This window comes from Chlorocebus sabaeus, chromosome 12 (genome assembly GCF_047675955.1).
Source record: "Chlorocebus sabaeus isolate Y175 chromosome 12, mChlSab1.0.hap1, whole genome shotgun sequence".
NCBI lineage: Eukaryota > Metazoa > Chordata > Mammalia > Primates > Cercopithecidae > Chlorocebus > Chlorocebus sabaeus.
The window spans coordinates 103111349-103124618 of record NC_132915.1 but is presented as its reverse complement, the minus strand read 5'-3'; the positions used below and the strand labels follow the sequence as shown (position 1 = coordinate 103124618).

Sequence of the window (13270 nt, the reverse complement as noted above, 5' to 3'; positions counted from 1 at the left end):
CACTGTGACGCCGCGCCACTGAAGGCGCCTGGGCTCCCGGACTCTGCCACCACCTCGCCGCTTCCGCCCCTCAGAAGCATGGCGGCCATGCAGCCCGGCTCGGATTGGACGTTGGCGGTGGACGCCAAACAAATGGCAACGCGATTGGCTGCTGCGGGGTGATGACGTCAGGGGGCGGTGTCCGGGCCGGGAATGGGGGCAGCATGAGGCCGCGCGGCTTTTTGGGCGCCGGACAGTGGCTGAGTCGAGCCATGAGCCGATGCGTTTTGGAGCCTCGGCCCCCGGGGAAGCGGTGGATGGTGAGTGGCGTGGGGCGGCGACGTAGGGGCCCCCGGTCCCTAGCTTCAGTTCGGCCATTATGTCCCGGGAGCCGAGTGCCCCCAAATTGCTGCTCTGTTTTCTTAACTGGTGGGTCCGGTGCTCGACGGGCTCCAAACTTCCAGAAGCTCCGTTCCTGCACTAGGGCGCCCTGCCTGCCCAGCCTTCTGGAGTTCTCGGGGGTCGGGTTTCTGGGCCCTTTCTTCGCGCCCCTTCCCCACTGCAGCGTTGCTCTGCGTTTCCGCTCCTCTGCTTTGGAGCCCACGGGACGCTGTGAGGTCGGGGGTGGCGAGAGTTGTTGGGCCTCAGTTTCCCTGGTGCCGCCCGCAGGTGGCTGGCCTGGGGAATCCCGGACTGCCTGGCACGCGACACAGCGTAGGCATGGCGGTGCTGGGGCAGCTGGCGCGGCGGCTGGGTGTGGCGGAGAGTTGGACGCGCGACCGGCACTGTGCCGCCGACCTCGCCCTGGCCCCGCTGGGGGATGCCCAGCTGGTCCTGCTCCGGCCACGGCGGCTTATGAACGCCAACGGGCGCAGCGTGGCCCGGGCTGGTGAGTTGAGAGCGCCAGGGACGGGCGGGCCGGCCGAGGAGGTGGGGGGTGAGGGTGGGAGTGCAGGGGCCAGAGCGGGACTGGCTGTGACAGATCCGCGGGTTCACCTCCAAGTACCTGTTGAGCTCCAGTTGCTGCATGGCCTTGGGTACTTGTGGGGGCCTCCATTTCTTTATATGTGAAGTGGGATTGATTAGTTGTGGCCCCTCATCATGGGAGTCTGGACAGTGACCCTCTGGGCAGATGGGCAGTAACCAGGGCTGCCGTTTCCCTGTGCTAAGCGGAGCTGTTTGGGCTGACTGCCGAGGAAGTCTACCTGGTGCATGATGAGCTGGACAAGCCCCTGGGGAGACTGGCTCTGAAGCTGGGGGGCAGTGCCAGGTGAGGTCCTGAGATGGTCAGGGTTGGGATAGGGCTTCAGGCCTCCCAGTTGGGGTGGAGTAGGGCTGCTGACCCAGTCTCCACAGGAAATGGGCTGCTCTGACCCAGCCCGGGCAGGGAGGGGTGGAAGGACACTGCCCCAGGGAGGCACTAACTGCCCCTCCCATATCCCTTGAAGGGGCCACAATGGAGTCCGTTCCTGCATTAGCTGCCTCAACTCCAATGTGAGTACCCTTTTGTTGTGCAACTGGGTCGGGTGGGCCAGGGGTCCCCCAGCACCTCGCCAAAGCTTCCTGGGCCTCTCTGGCTCTCCCACAGGCAATGCCAAGGCTGCGGGTGGGCATCGGGCGCCCGACACACCCTGAGGCAGTACAGGCCCATGTGCTGGGCTGCTTCTCCCCTGCTGAACAGGAGCTGCTGCCTCTGTTGCTGGATCGAGCCACCGACCTGATCTTGGACCACATTCGTGAGCGAAGCCAGGGGCCCTCACTGGGGCCGTGACACCAGTGGCCATGGCTGCCCGCCTGACTGTAGTACCCACCAACCCAGCCAGGGCCACAGAGCTGCCATGCCAGCCTTGGAATCTACTTTTTATACAACTGTCCTCTAGACTGTTCCAGGCTGCCTGCGGATTAAAGTGGGGGTGACTGTGACTGGACCAGTCCATTTCTGAAGTAGGTTCTTCTCTCTGTGTCCTATTTGGAACGTAGGGGAACTTCAGGAAGACTAAACGTTTTGAGCCTTTTTAGAGAAGCAGGGGCACGTATCTGTAAGATTAAAGATGCTGGCTTGGAGGCCTGGCGCAGTGGCTCACGCCTGTAATCCCAGCACTTTGGAAGGCCGAAGCTGCGGGATTGCTTGACCTCAGGAGTTCGAGACCATCCTGGCCAACATGGTGAAACCCCATCTCTACTAAAAATACAAAAATTAGCCGGGCGTGGTGGCGCACGCCTGTAATCCCAGCTACTCGGGAGGCTGAGGCAGGAGAATCACTTGAACCCGGGAGGCGGAGGTTGCCGTGAGCTGAGACTGCCATGAGCTGAGATTGCGGCACTGCACTCCAGCCTGGGTAACAGAGTGAGACTCCGTCTCAAAAAAAAAAAAAAAAAAAGATGCTGGCTTGGAAGCTGAGGCCTCTTCAGGGGGATCCCACTCTGCTGGTGGGGGAGGGAACAACAGGGTCCAACCAACCCCCCTCCCAGGGCATGTGTGGGCATGCCTTGGCCCACTGAGGCTTGGCCACCCCTTTCTTCAGCCCATTTTACAGATGGGAAGGCTCAGAGAGGTCTGGTTACATCCCCAGGACCACACAGCTGTGGCCTGGCAGAGCCTCAGTTTGCTCCCAGGACTGGCTAACTGGGGCCCCTAGCACCCTCACCTCGGGGCTGCTATGTGCCCGGAAGGTTCCCACACGGGTGATATATGACAGCAGCCTGAGGTCCTGGGGGTTGGGTGGGATGTGGGCCTGGCGAGGTACTAGGCCCAGATCCCCCGGCTGGTAGTGGGTGATGTCAGAGAGCTGCGGCAGCAGAGACCCAGTCCTGGGCAGCTGGATGCTGGGCCGGCTGTGGGGAGGGGACCGAGGGTCACAGAGCCTTCCACAAGCCAGGTTTCTGGCCCAGGGTGAGCCGAGCACTGTCCCCATGGCTGCATGCCTTTGCCCTGCTCTCTATGACCACCTCTGAGGCCACACAGGGCCACTTGTTCACCTCTCCTTGGGTGGGCCATGGGACTGTGACTCCGGGTGGGGACAGACAGCCTTCTGGGGGCTCGGGACCACAGTGGAGCTGAGCATGACCAGCAGTTGCTGCAGCATCTCCTTGTGCCATAGCTGGAATGTCACGTCGAAGTCGCTGTCCTCTTCATCGGGGTGCATCTGTTGGTGAGGGTGGGGTGGCAGCAGGCCCACAGTGGCCCCAGTACCCATCCTCCTCCAGGAACCTCCAACTTCATTGCCCCATTTCCACGAAGTTTTCCCTGTCTCTGGTGGGATACCCATTCTCCAGTCGGGAAGACTGAGGCCTGAGACCTTTCAGAGCCTCAGAGAAGGAATCCAGCTCCTTTAAGACCTTGGAGGGATCTTTGAAGGCCAGAATCAGCGAAGGACAGACTTTCCAGGAGGCTCTCAGGGAAAAGAGGGGCCTCTGATCCTGAGGCAGCCTCTTCTCTGCAAGCAGCTTACATCTTGGGCTCACTCCCCCGCCCCCTTGCGCCCTCCCTCCCTCCCTTCTGCTCACCTGCAGAATGTTTTGGAGGAAGGAGGTGGCCTGGACCAGGGCTGCCTCCAGGCTGGCCCGAACCTTCTGCTCATTAGCCAGTTCCTGCTGTAGCCGCTGCACATCCCCCTGCTGCTGCTCCAGCTGCAAGCTCAGCTGGTCTCTCTGGCTCCTGGACCCCAACTGGGATGAGTCAACAGCCTTCCCCCTTCCCCAGGACTGGCGCCACCTGGGGCCAGGGGCCCTGCCATTTCTCTCCAAGCCCAGAGGGGCCCCCATCCAGCCCCAAGTCCTCAGCCTGTCTGGCAGGCTCCTCTAGAGAGGGGAAGTCACTGGCCTGGGTCGTGAGATCAGAAAGAGCTTGGCCCCAGCTTGCACCTGCCACCCGCCGCCCGCCCCTCCGCGGGCCATACGCACTTCAGTGCCTGGTTGTCCACCTGCAGCTGCAGGGATCTCTGCTCCAACTGGCTCAGCAGGAGGCGCAGCTCCTCGGCCTCCTTGGTGTCCTGCTGCTGCTCCTGGCATTTCTTGGTCAGCATGAGGATAATCTGCAGGTGCGGACAGGTGGCCATGCCCTCAGTCAGCCCTGTCTGCCAGTTGTGGACACAGCCAGGCCTCCCCTGCTCCCCCGTGCAGAGTGACCAGTAAGCTCTCCAGGACTGGGCTCTGCTTCCATAAGTTATGGGGGTTTAAGTAAATACAATCCGGAGCTAGGCCCAGCACCCTGCAGCCCCCACAGGAGGCCCAGTCCTCTCTCTGCTGCCTCCCTGCCTCCTGACTTGACTGTCCCTGCAGAGCCCCCAGGGCGGCCTCCTGCCTTGTATACCAAATGCCCTGTACTGAGGCCTGCAGGCGCACCTTCTGGTGGCCTCTTTTGTGCCTGGCCATGACCTTCTGGGTGTTCTCCAGCAGCTCCAGCTGTTTGCACAGATTGCCCTGGCTTCCCTTGAGCTGCTCATTCTCCTGCAGCAGCTTCATGCCTTGCTGGGAGACCCTGGCCATCTGCAGGGTAATGCCGTTGTTCTCTTTGATGGCCCGCTTCGTTGTCTCCCACATCCGGTTCGTGGTCACCTTGTGGAACTCACTGGCCACGAGGTTCACGCGTTGGATGATCTCTTGTCTCAGTCTGGCCAGAAAGGTGGGAGGGAAGGGGTCAGACAGAGCAGGCACAAGCCCTGGGCACACCCCTTTCCTCTGTGAGGTTCCCAGAGCACCTAGGGCTGTTGAACACCAGCATACTCTCTCCCGGGGAGGGTTGGGGCTATAGGCAGGAGGCTTTCCCTGTAGATGTTCTGGACCTTTGTAATTGGTACCATTTTAGTGTACTCTCCCCTATTAAGTAAACATGATTTAATCCCAGTACGTGGCAAAAGGAAGCCCTGGGAGTCTCCAATGCCAGCGTGAGGACTGCAGCTGGGAGCTTGTTCCCTTTCTCCCACCCCTCCGTAATCACCAGCTGGGATTCCAAGGAGTAGCAGGTTGTGGGGGCAGGGGTCAGTTACCCCATCTAACCCCCCAGTTAGAAGCTGGGGCCTGAAGACTAGGATGTTCGTGGTCCCAGGGATGAAGGCTCCAAAGGTCCCAAAGGGTGCCCCGCTTGCCCACCTGTCCTTGTCCAGCACCGACTTCTTCTCCAGGTTGTACGCATAGTCCCTGAACTCACTCTCCTGCTTCCGCACTTGCTCCTCCAGCAACGTAAACTTGTCCGTGACCTCCTCTTTCTGCAGCCGGAACTCCTCCAGGGCTGCCAGCTTCCCCCCTGGCCATCACAGGGCACAAGGCCCAATAAGGGGCTGCCTCAGAGGACAGGGCCTGGCGAGGACCTCAAAGATGGCCCTTAGGTCCCTGTCCCTTCCTGTGTGCCCTGTGCGGTCTCAGTGGGGCAGGTCTACCATCCCCCACCTACACTTCGTGGCCCTGTCACCTTTACTGCCTTCATCTGGGTTGCCCTCTCTCCACCCCTCCATGAATCTTATGAAGCTTTGTTCAGGTTCCACCTCCTTCAGGAAGCCTTCCTTGATACTCTCATGAAAGTGACTGACAACAACAACTGTATTTTTTTTTTTTTTTTTTTTTTTTTTTTTGAGACAGAATCTTACTCTGTCACTCAGGCTGGAGTGCAGTGGCACAATCACAGCTCACTGCAGCCTTAACCTCCCAGGCTCAAGAGATCCTCCCACCTCAGCCTCCCAAGTAGCTGGGACTACATACGTGCACCGCCACACCTGGCTAATTTTTGTATTTTTTTTTTTTGGTAGAGATGGAGTCTCGCTATGTTGCCTAGGCTTGTCTCCAGCTCCTGCGCTCAAAGCAGTCCTCCCACCTTGGCCTCCTAAAGCACAGGGTTTACAGACGTAGGCCACCACGCCCAACCGGCAGCTGGACTGGGTATATTCTCTGGGCTAGGTTCTAATGCCGTCTGACATTTGAGCCTCACAACCCTTGCCAGCTGGGGGACCTTGGTCACGACACTTCACCTTTTGAGGTGCTTCCTTGTCTACAAACTGGTTGGGGGATGTTTCCAGCTTCGCAGGATTGCTGGGACAATTAAGGAAGACAGTGCGTGCCAAGCAGCACGTGGCTATTATCCCTGTTTCCCAGGTGAGAAACAGGGTCAGTGATAGAGCTGGGATGTGTGCTGCAGGCTTGCCAGCCAGTCCCCTCCTCACCAAGGATGATGTTCTCCGTGGTGAGCTGGTCCTTGGTCTCCTGGAACTCATGGCGCACCTGGGCTAGCTGCGCCTCGAAGGCATCCTTCTCCATCTCCTTGGCTAGCTGCAAGTTCTGGAGCTGCTCGTTGAGGTCTGTGATCTCGTCCACCTGCTGGTTGAGCGTGCGCTTGAGGAAGGCCACAATCTCCTTCTTGTTATTGGCCAGCTGCTCAAACTCCTGGCGGAACAGCTTCTCCTGCACTGCCAGCTCATCCCACTTCCGCTGGTACCTGGGGTGGGGGCGGGGGTGGGGCCGTGGTCCAGGGGTCAGGCTGGGCAAGCCAGGCCTCTGGTGCAGCTGGGCCCACTCTCCTGGACCCCCTGTCCTGCAAAGGGGCTTTTGAGATTCCTCGTGATCAGAATCCAGCCTCATCTCCCACTATGCCCCCTGATCCGACAGTCATGACCACAGCCAATGCCTGTGCTTAGCATGTTATTTTCATTACATCACTAGAATGCAAACTCCATGAGGGCAGAGCCTTGTTATGTTCACAAGTATGTCCCCAACACCTGTGCCTGGCACATAGCAGGCGTGCAGTGTGTTTGTTAAATCATTACAACAACCTATAAGAATGTAGATACTATGATGATTTTATACCTATTTGACAGATGAGGAAACTGAGGCTCAGAAGGATAAAGGAACTCTGAGTTTGTAAGTGGCAAAGCCAGGACTTGAACCGGAGTCAGTCTGACCCCCAGAATCAAGGCTGTTAGCCACAATGCCTGCTGCAGTCAGCCAGCTCTGCATCCCTCCATCACTCTTCCACACTTTCCAATCCCAAGTCTTTGTACCTGGCATCTCCCTTACCTTTTTCCATCCAGTAACCCTGCTGTTTTCTTCTCAGTGGACCCTTCTTGGCCCTGAGCCATATTTGTGGCCCTCTCTTTGGTGCTCTCCTGTAAGTTGGCCCTTGTCCCACTGGGTGGTCAAAACCTAAGAACATGTCCCTCTCCTCCACCTCTGTATTCTCAGGGCCTGGCAGACAGCTTGGCAAATAGTAAGCACCCAATAACTCTGTTAAATACATTTGCCTTGAATACATTCTACCTGATGTCTCAGCTCAAGGGAAGTTTGTGAATTTCAAGGGAAGTATGTTAATTTTAATCAGTATTACATAACCAGTTTACTGGTTTTCAATAGAATAACCGAAGTTACTTGGAAAGTTGTTTTTTTTTTTTTTACATTTTATTTATTTATTTATTTATTTATTTATTTTTTGAGACGGAGTCTTGATCTGTCACCCAAGTTGGAGTGCAGTGGCACAATCTCAGCTTACTGCAACCTCCACCTCCCGGGTTCAAGTGATTCTCCTGCCTCAGCCTCCTGAGTAGCTAGTATTACAGGCGCACGCCACCATGCCTGGCTAATTTTTGTATTGTTAGTAGAGATGGGGCTTCACCATGTCGGTCAGGTTGGTCTCGAACTCCTGACCTCGTGATCTGCCCACCTTGGCCTCTCAAAGTGGTGGGATTACAGGCGTGAGCCACCGTGCCTGGCCTAGAAAGTTGTTTTGCATCACAATTGGTTGACCAACATATTTCAAATAGTGACTGCACACAGAGCATTTCAGGGGTGTGGGCTGAGGAAGAAGTCTTGCATAGGGGAGTCAGGAGGCCAGGGCTCCCATCCTGGTGCCTCCTCTTCCTGGGGGTGACTTCCCTTCTCTGAGCCTCAGTCTTCCCCATCTGTGCAATGGGGATGACATCCGACCTCTCTAGTAAGACTGCTGTGAGGACTCAGTGGGCACCAGTATGTGGCCTGCCTGGCACCACGAGGGACTCAGCATTAGCCGTGGTTACCCACAGCATCAGTCACCTGGGGAAGAGCTGCCGCCCACTGGTTTGTCTTTTAAGGTCACCCTGAGACTCGGGCTGGTGCCTCACAGCTGGGAGGAAACTGGTTGTAACATAAGAAAATGATGGGCAGGTGAACATGGCTCTGAATGAAGAGTTAGAGGATCTCCCCCCACCACCATGTCACACATAAAACTGGCTGTAGAATAGAATGTCACATCCATGGAGGGGGAATCAACCTTCCCCACTTACAATTGGGGAAACTGAGGCCCAGCATGGAGAAACAACTGGGCACATGCGCTGGGCGAGTCAGTGGGGCGCAGGCGCCACTGCCAGGAAGTGGAAGTGGGACCAGGGGGTCCACCCGCCCACCAGAGGGCTGTTTCTACCCTTTCATAAAGCCTGTGATCCCACGGGGCAGGAGTGAGGCAGGGGGAAGTGGGGATTGCCTGGGGTGGGGCCACGAGTTAGCATCGTGGGCCCAGGGTTCTAGGAGCTGGAAGGTGGGGAAATCCATTTACCCTTAAAATCTTGAAACCTCCCAAAGGTACGTATGAGGAAATGAGGAAACGGGATGGGGTCTGGACATCCCAGGGGAGGTCAGAACACAGGCCTAGGGCCCCTTGGCCAAACCCACACAGGGACCACCTGGGCATGGGCTTCTGACCCAGGGCACCAGACTCCTGCCTGCCAGCCCACGTACCGGGCCAGCCGGTCCTCCAGGTCTCGGATCTGGATGTGGTAGAACTCCTTCGTCTCCTTGGCCAGAGGCGGCTCCACGGCCACCACCGGCTCCTTCTTGCTGCCTTTCTTCTTCTTGACTTCAAGCTCCTTGCCTGCCTTGCTCACACTCTTTTTGGGAGCCATGGCTGATGGCAACCAGGGCTCCAAGCCCCAGGAAGAGGCCAGGTGGTTGCTAAGGAAGCTGGTCCCGTACATAGCAACAGGCCGGGGGAGTGAGGCTGGGCTTAAAGGGACCCTGCCCTGTTCCTGCTGGGCGCCAGTACCAGGTCCCACTCCAAGGCAGATGGCATCGCTGAGGGCCCAGGAGTCCCAGGCCACGGCAGGCAGGATGCCTGGCTCCCAGGGCAACTTTTTGGGCTTCTGGGGACACCCCTCTTTCCCCCACGTGGAAATAAGCGCCATGGGGAGTGTTCATGTGGGTCAGGGCCCTGGAAATCGCCATCCTGTCCTTTGTGCTGATCAGACACTAACCCCAGGCACACAAAGCCTGTTCTGCAGCTTTGGCCTGGGGTGACAGTGTCCTGGTGTGGGTGCGGTAGGGGGTCCAGCTGATGGGGCCCTGGCCAGCACTGGGTGCCTCTATGAGCTCCATCCCCAGCCCCGATCTCAGCCAGCCATGCCTGTGTGCCTGCCTGTGTTCCTCACCAGCCCAGGCACTCACTCCCTGGGACAGTGGGCAGGTCTTTTCCATCCCTGTCATCCCAGGGCTTGGCACTTAGCAAGAGATGGCTGTAGCACTACCCTGAAAAACTCTGACAGTAGCCAAAGGGAATGGCAGTGGCACTTCAGCAAATGTGGTTTCTAGATCTCATGAGTTGTAGGACCCTTGGGGCGGGGCCGGGGGGATGAGGAGAACTTGGGGACACGGTGAGGGGTCAGAAGCACAGGGAGGTGAGGGCGTCTTTACTGTTGGTGATGAGAAAGGTCAGAGAAGTGATTGGTTGGTCAAAACTGGGCTCACATTTGGGCTCTGTCTGACCTCCAGTGGGTCCTTGGGCCAATGGCCTGAACCTTGCTCTGTGAAAGAGTTCGCAAGACCTCATCTGTAAAGTTGTAACAGTTCCCTGCGCAGGGATACGGTCCAGGGATGCTGGGGGCACTTAGTGAGTGCTGGCCCATGAAGCTCCCGCCCACTTTGTGTGATAGGCAGGCAGCTCCTGGAATTTCCAACACCCCTGGAAACCACCTGTGGTGGTCTGCCCTTCCCAGGGTGCCTGTTCCCTGCAGGCAGGGCAGCCCTGGGAGGGTAAAAATGTGACTGGCAGAGGGAAGAGACCCCCACGCTTCTGCACAGGCCTCAGGCTGAGTGCACTCACCGCAGTGAGAGAACTCTGGCTGCCCAGGCCTTGGGGGGAGAGGAGGGGAGGCCTGGCCCAGTGCCCTTCCAGCCCAACGCGATGCCCCTGCTCCTGCTGGACATTGCCCCCTCCCCCACCTGAACAGCTGCTCCTGCAGAGCCTAGGTGGGCAAAAATTCCCACGGTGCTCCCAGCTGACTGGGGGCCTCCCTGTGCCTCCCCCATTTCTATTCTCTTTTCCCCAGGCCCATTGCAGGGGGTAGCTCTGAATTCCCAGCCTGCTGGGGACCCACGGCCCCTCGGGCAGCCTGGAACCCACAGAGGGTGTCAGCTTGGACACCTGCCCTCCTCGCCTTCGTCAGCACCAGGATGGCTTTGTCAGCACCACGTGGCACAAGGGATGAGCTGAACTTCTCAGCCAGCCTTCCAGGTAGAGGCAGGGAGGGGACGCTGCAGGTTGGAGGGAGAGCACTTCCTGGAGCTTGCTTGGAGTCTCTCCCCAAAGCTCCCTACTTTGGACCCTAGGCCGCTACTTGCCAACAGGGGCACTGTCTCATTATCGTTTCTGCAGCTGCCTTCCGTAGTCTCCTGGGGACTGAGACGGATGGGCCCAGAGCTGCTGGAGCTGTGAGACACAAAGTCAGCAGCCCCGAAGGAGCTGGATCTTCTGAGGGGAGGCAGGCAGTGCACAAAGCCATGCAGACTGCAGCACCGGCCAAGGACAGTGGACAGTGACCTGGGGCACTGTCACCTCTGGGAGGCTTTGGAGGGAAGAAACCTAGGCCCTAGGGAGGCAGGGAGGCCAGGCATCATTAAACATGCCCTTGGCCAGGTGCACTGGTTCATACCTATAATCCCAGCACTTTCAGAGGCCAAGGTGGGAGGATCACCTAAGGCCAGGAGTTCAAGACCAGCCTGGGCAATATAGCAAGACCCCCGTCTCTAAAAAAATAAAACAGGCATGGTGGCATACACCTGTAGTCCCAGTTACTGAGGAGGCTGAGGTGGGAGGATTGCTTGATCCCGGGAGTTCGAGGCTGCAGTGAGTTATGATCGTGCCATAGGGTCTCTGTTCACACCACCATTTGGTCTGAGTTAGGTACAGGGCGATAAAGGAGGCAGTTAATTTACAACAAGGTCAGTGATAGGGAGGGGAGTTCCGGTCTCTGGTCTTTCCTCGTCATTTACAGAACGGGAACAATGGGGAACAGGGTTAAGCTCCAGTCTAAGAGGCAGATCTGTAGAACAGGCTCTGTGACCCACATCTCTCAGTCACATCACAGTCACATCTTTCTCAAGGCTTAAAGTGGTTTTGGGGTTCCAACAACTTTTACATTTTTTTCTTTGTTTCTTTCTTTCTTTTTTTTTTTTTTTTTGAGACAGAGTCTCGTTCTGTTGCCCAAGCTGGAGTGCAGTGGTGCGGTCTCGGCTCGTAACCTTTGCCTCCTGGGTTCAAGCGATTCTCCTGCCTCAGCCTCCCAAGTAGCTGGGGACTACACACATGCACCACCATACCTGGCTAATTTTTAAAATTTTTTTGGTGGAGATGGAGTTTCATCATGTTGCCCAGGGTGGTCTCAAACTCCTGACCTCAAGTGATCTGCCCGCCTTGGCCTCCCAGAGTGCTGGGATTACAGGCATGATCCACTGCACCTGGCCAGCTTTTAAATTTTACTTACTCTCACATGTTGGACACCCAGCTGGTATCAGATCATCTGTGTGAAAGTAACAAATACTCGGTGTTAGAAAAACACCATTTCTCCCCCTGACCCCCCAGCTCTGTGTCCTGGAAGTTTTACCTGGGTGTTGTTATACTCTAGGCAGGTGTGGTCAAAAAGACAGGGGGCTCTTCTCCCAGCTCCTAGTCTGGCTCTTCATTTCGCTGTGGGAGGGGAAGGCTGCTGGCCTTTTTTTACGCAGCACCCCACCCCTCCCTGCCCATCCCTGTGTTGCAGAATCTCTATGGCAAGCAGGTGCAGCAGAGAGAACTTTCCCACAAGACCCACCTGCAGCGTGGACGCTCTTCTCCAGGTGCCGCAGGTTGAGAGCGCTTGGGCCCTGCTGGCCCAGCTCCAGCTGGCTCATAGGATGGAGGCTTTTTCACATCAGGCGGGGCGAGACCAGCTGAGAATATCAGTGGCTGCCACCCCCTGGTACCCATTTATAGAGCAGGGTGTGACTTAGGAAAAGTAGGTCCCTCCCCCAGTTTGGGTGCCATGGCGCGTGGGTTTTTGCTCTGGGGGAAGAGGCAGGGGAAGAGAACAAAGAGCTCTGTCACTCGGCCGAGGGGACTTGACTTCCGGTCACAGCTTAGAAAAATCCATGTCTAAAGGCTGACAGAATTACAACCGATCAGTTTAAATATTGTAATTGACTCTTTCCCTCTCTCTTTCGCTCTCTTTCCCTCTCTCTCTTTCGCTCTCTTTCCCTCTCTCTTTCTTTCTCTCTCTCCTCCCTCTCTTTCCCTCCCTCCCTTCATTCTTTCTCTTTCTCTTTCCTCCCCTCCCTTCCCCTCCCCTCCCTTCCCCTCCCCTCCCTTCCCTTCCTCTCCCGTCCCCTCCTCGCTCCTCCCCTCCCCTCCCCCTTCTCCCCTCCCCTCCCCTCCCCCTTCTCCCCTCCCCCCTTCTCCCTTCCCCTCCCCTCTCCTCACCTCCCCTCCCCTCCTCTCCTCTCCTCTCCTCTCCTCTCTTCTCTTCTTCTTTCTCTTCTCTTTTCTTTCTTCTCTGAGTCTTGCTCTGTCGCCCAGGCTGGAGCGCAGTGGCATGATCTCAGCCACAGCACCTAGGCTGAATGGGTTTTTATTTGTTATTCTAGAATTGGGCAATAGAATGAGTGTTCCGATGAGCTGAACAGAGGAGGTTGGTGTGATAGCGGAGGCCGACAAAAGCAGAAACAGAACAAAAAGTGGATTGGTTGTTTCAAAGTGACTTTCAGCTGGACGCAGCAGCTCACGCCTGTCATCCCAGCACTTTGGGAGGCCAAGGCGGGTGGATCACCTGAGGTCAGGAGTTTGAGACCAGTCTGGCCGACATGGCAAAACCCTGTCTCTACTAAAAATACAAAAAAAATTAGCCAGGCGTGGTGGCACATGCCTGTAGTCCCAGCTACTTGGGAGGCTGAGGCAGGAGAATCGTTTGAATCCAGGAGGCAGAGGTTGCAGTGAGCTGAGATCGTGCCATTGCACTCCAGCCTGGGTGACAGAGCAAGACACTGTCTCAAGAAAGAAAAAAAAAAAGACAAATAATGACAAATGTTGGCA

At 56.9% G+C, this 13270-nt stretch overlaps 2 protein-coding genes across 7 annotated transcripts; one reads left to right on the top strand and one right to left on the bottom strand.

Annotated features, from left to right (window-relative positions):
- Window positions 1-161: 161 nt before the first annotated feature.
- On the top strand, window positions 162-1902 carry PTRH1 (peptidyl-tRNA hydrolase 1 homolog). 4 transcript variants are annotated; one of them, XM_008006152.3, is made up of 5 exons: window positions 162-299; window positions 649-868; window positions 1150-1249; window positions 1428-1473; window positions 1661-1902. In XM_008006152.3, exons 1-5 carry the CDS (start codon window positions 162-164, stop codon window positions 1748-1750), a joined length of 594 nt encoding a protein of 197 aa, XP_008004343.1. In that variant the 3' UTR covers window positions 1751-1902. The 4 variants fall into 4 exon arrangements, with proteins under 4 accessions (XP_008004343.1, XP_008004342.1, XP_037849994.1 ...); XM_008006151.3 differs by having other exon boundaries at window positions 1568-1902; XM_037994066.2 differs by lacking the exon at window positions 1150-1249 and having other exon boundaries at window positions 1568-1902.
- On the bottom strand, window positions 1815-12127 carry CFAP157 (cilia and flagella associated protein 157). Of its 3 annotated transcripts, XM_073021943.1 has the most exons (11): window positions 12018-12127; window positions 11811-11893; window positions 8674-11726; window positions 6135-6406; window positions 5071-5224; window positions 4324-4591; window positions 3883-4013; window positions 3487-3637; window positions 2959-3125; window positions 2628-2814; window positions 1815-2016 (listed from the first exon to the last, which is right to left on the bottom strand). In XM_073021943.1, the coding sequence occupies exons 3-11, from the start codon at window positions 9114-9116 to the stop codon at window positions 1945-1947; spliced, it is 1845 nt and encodes a 614-aa protein (XP_072878044.1). In that variant the 5' UTR covers window positions 9117-11726; window positions 11811-11893; window positions 12018-12127; the 3' UTR covers window positions 1815-1944. The 3 variants fall into 3 exon arrangements, with proteins under 3 accessions (XP_072878044.1, XP_008004340.3, XP_008004341.3); XM_008006149.3 differs by having other exon boundaries at window positions 8674-11893; XM_008006150.3 differs by lacking the exon at window positions 2628-2814 and having other exon boundaries at window positions 1919-2016.
- Window positions 12128-13270: the final 1143 nt, after the last annotated feature.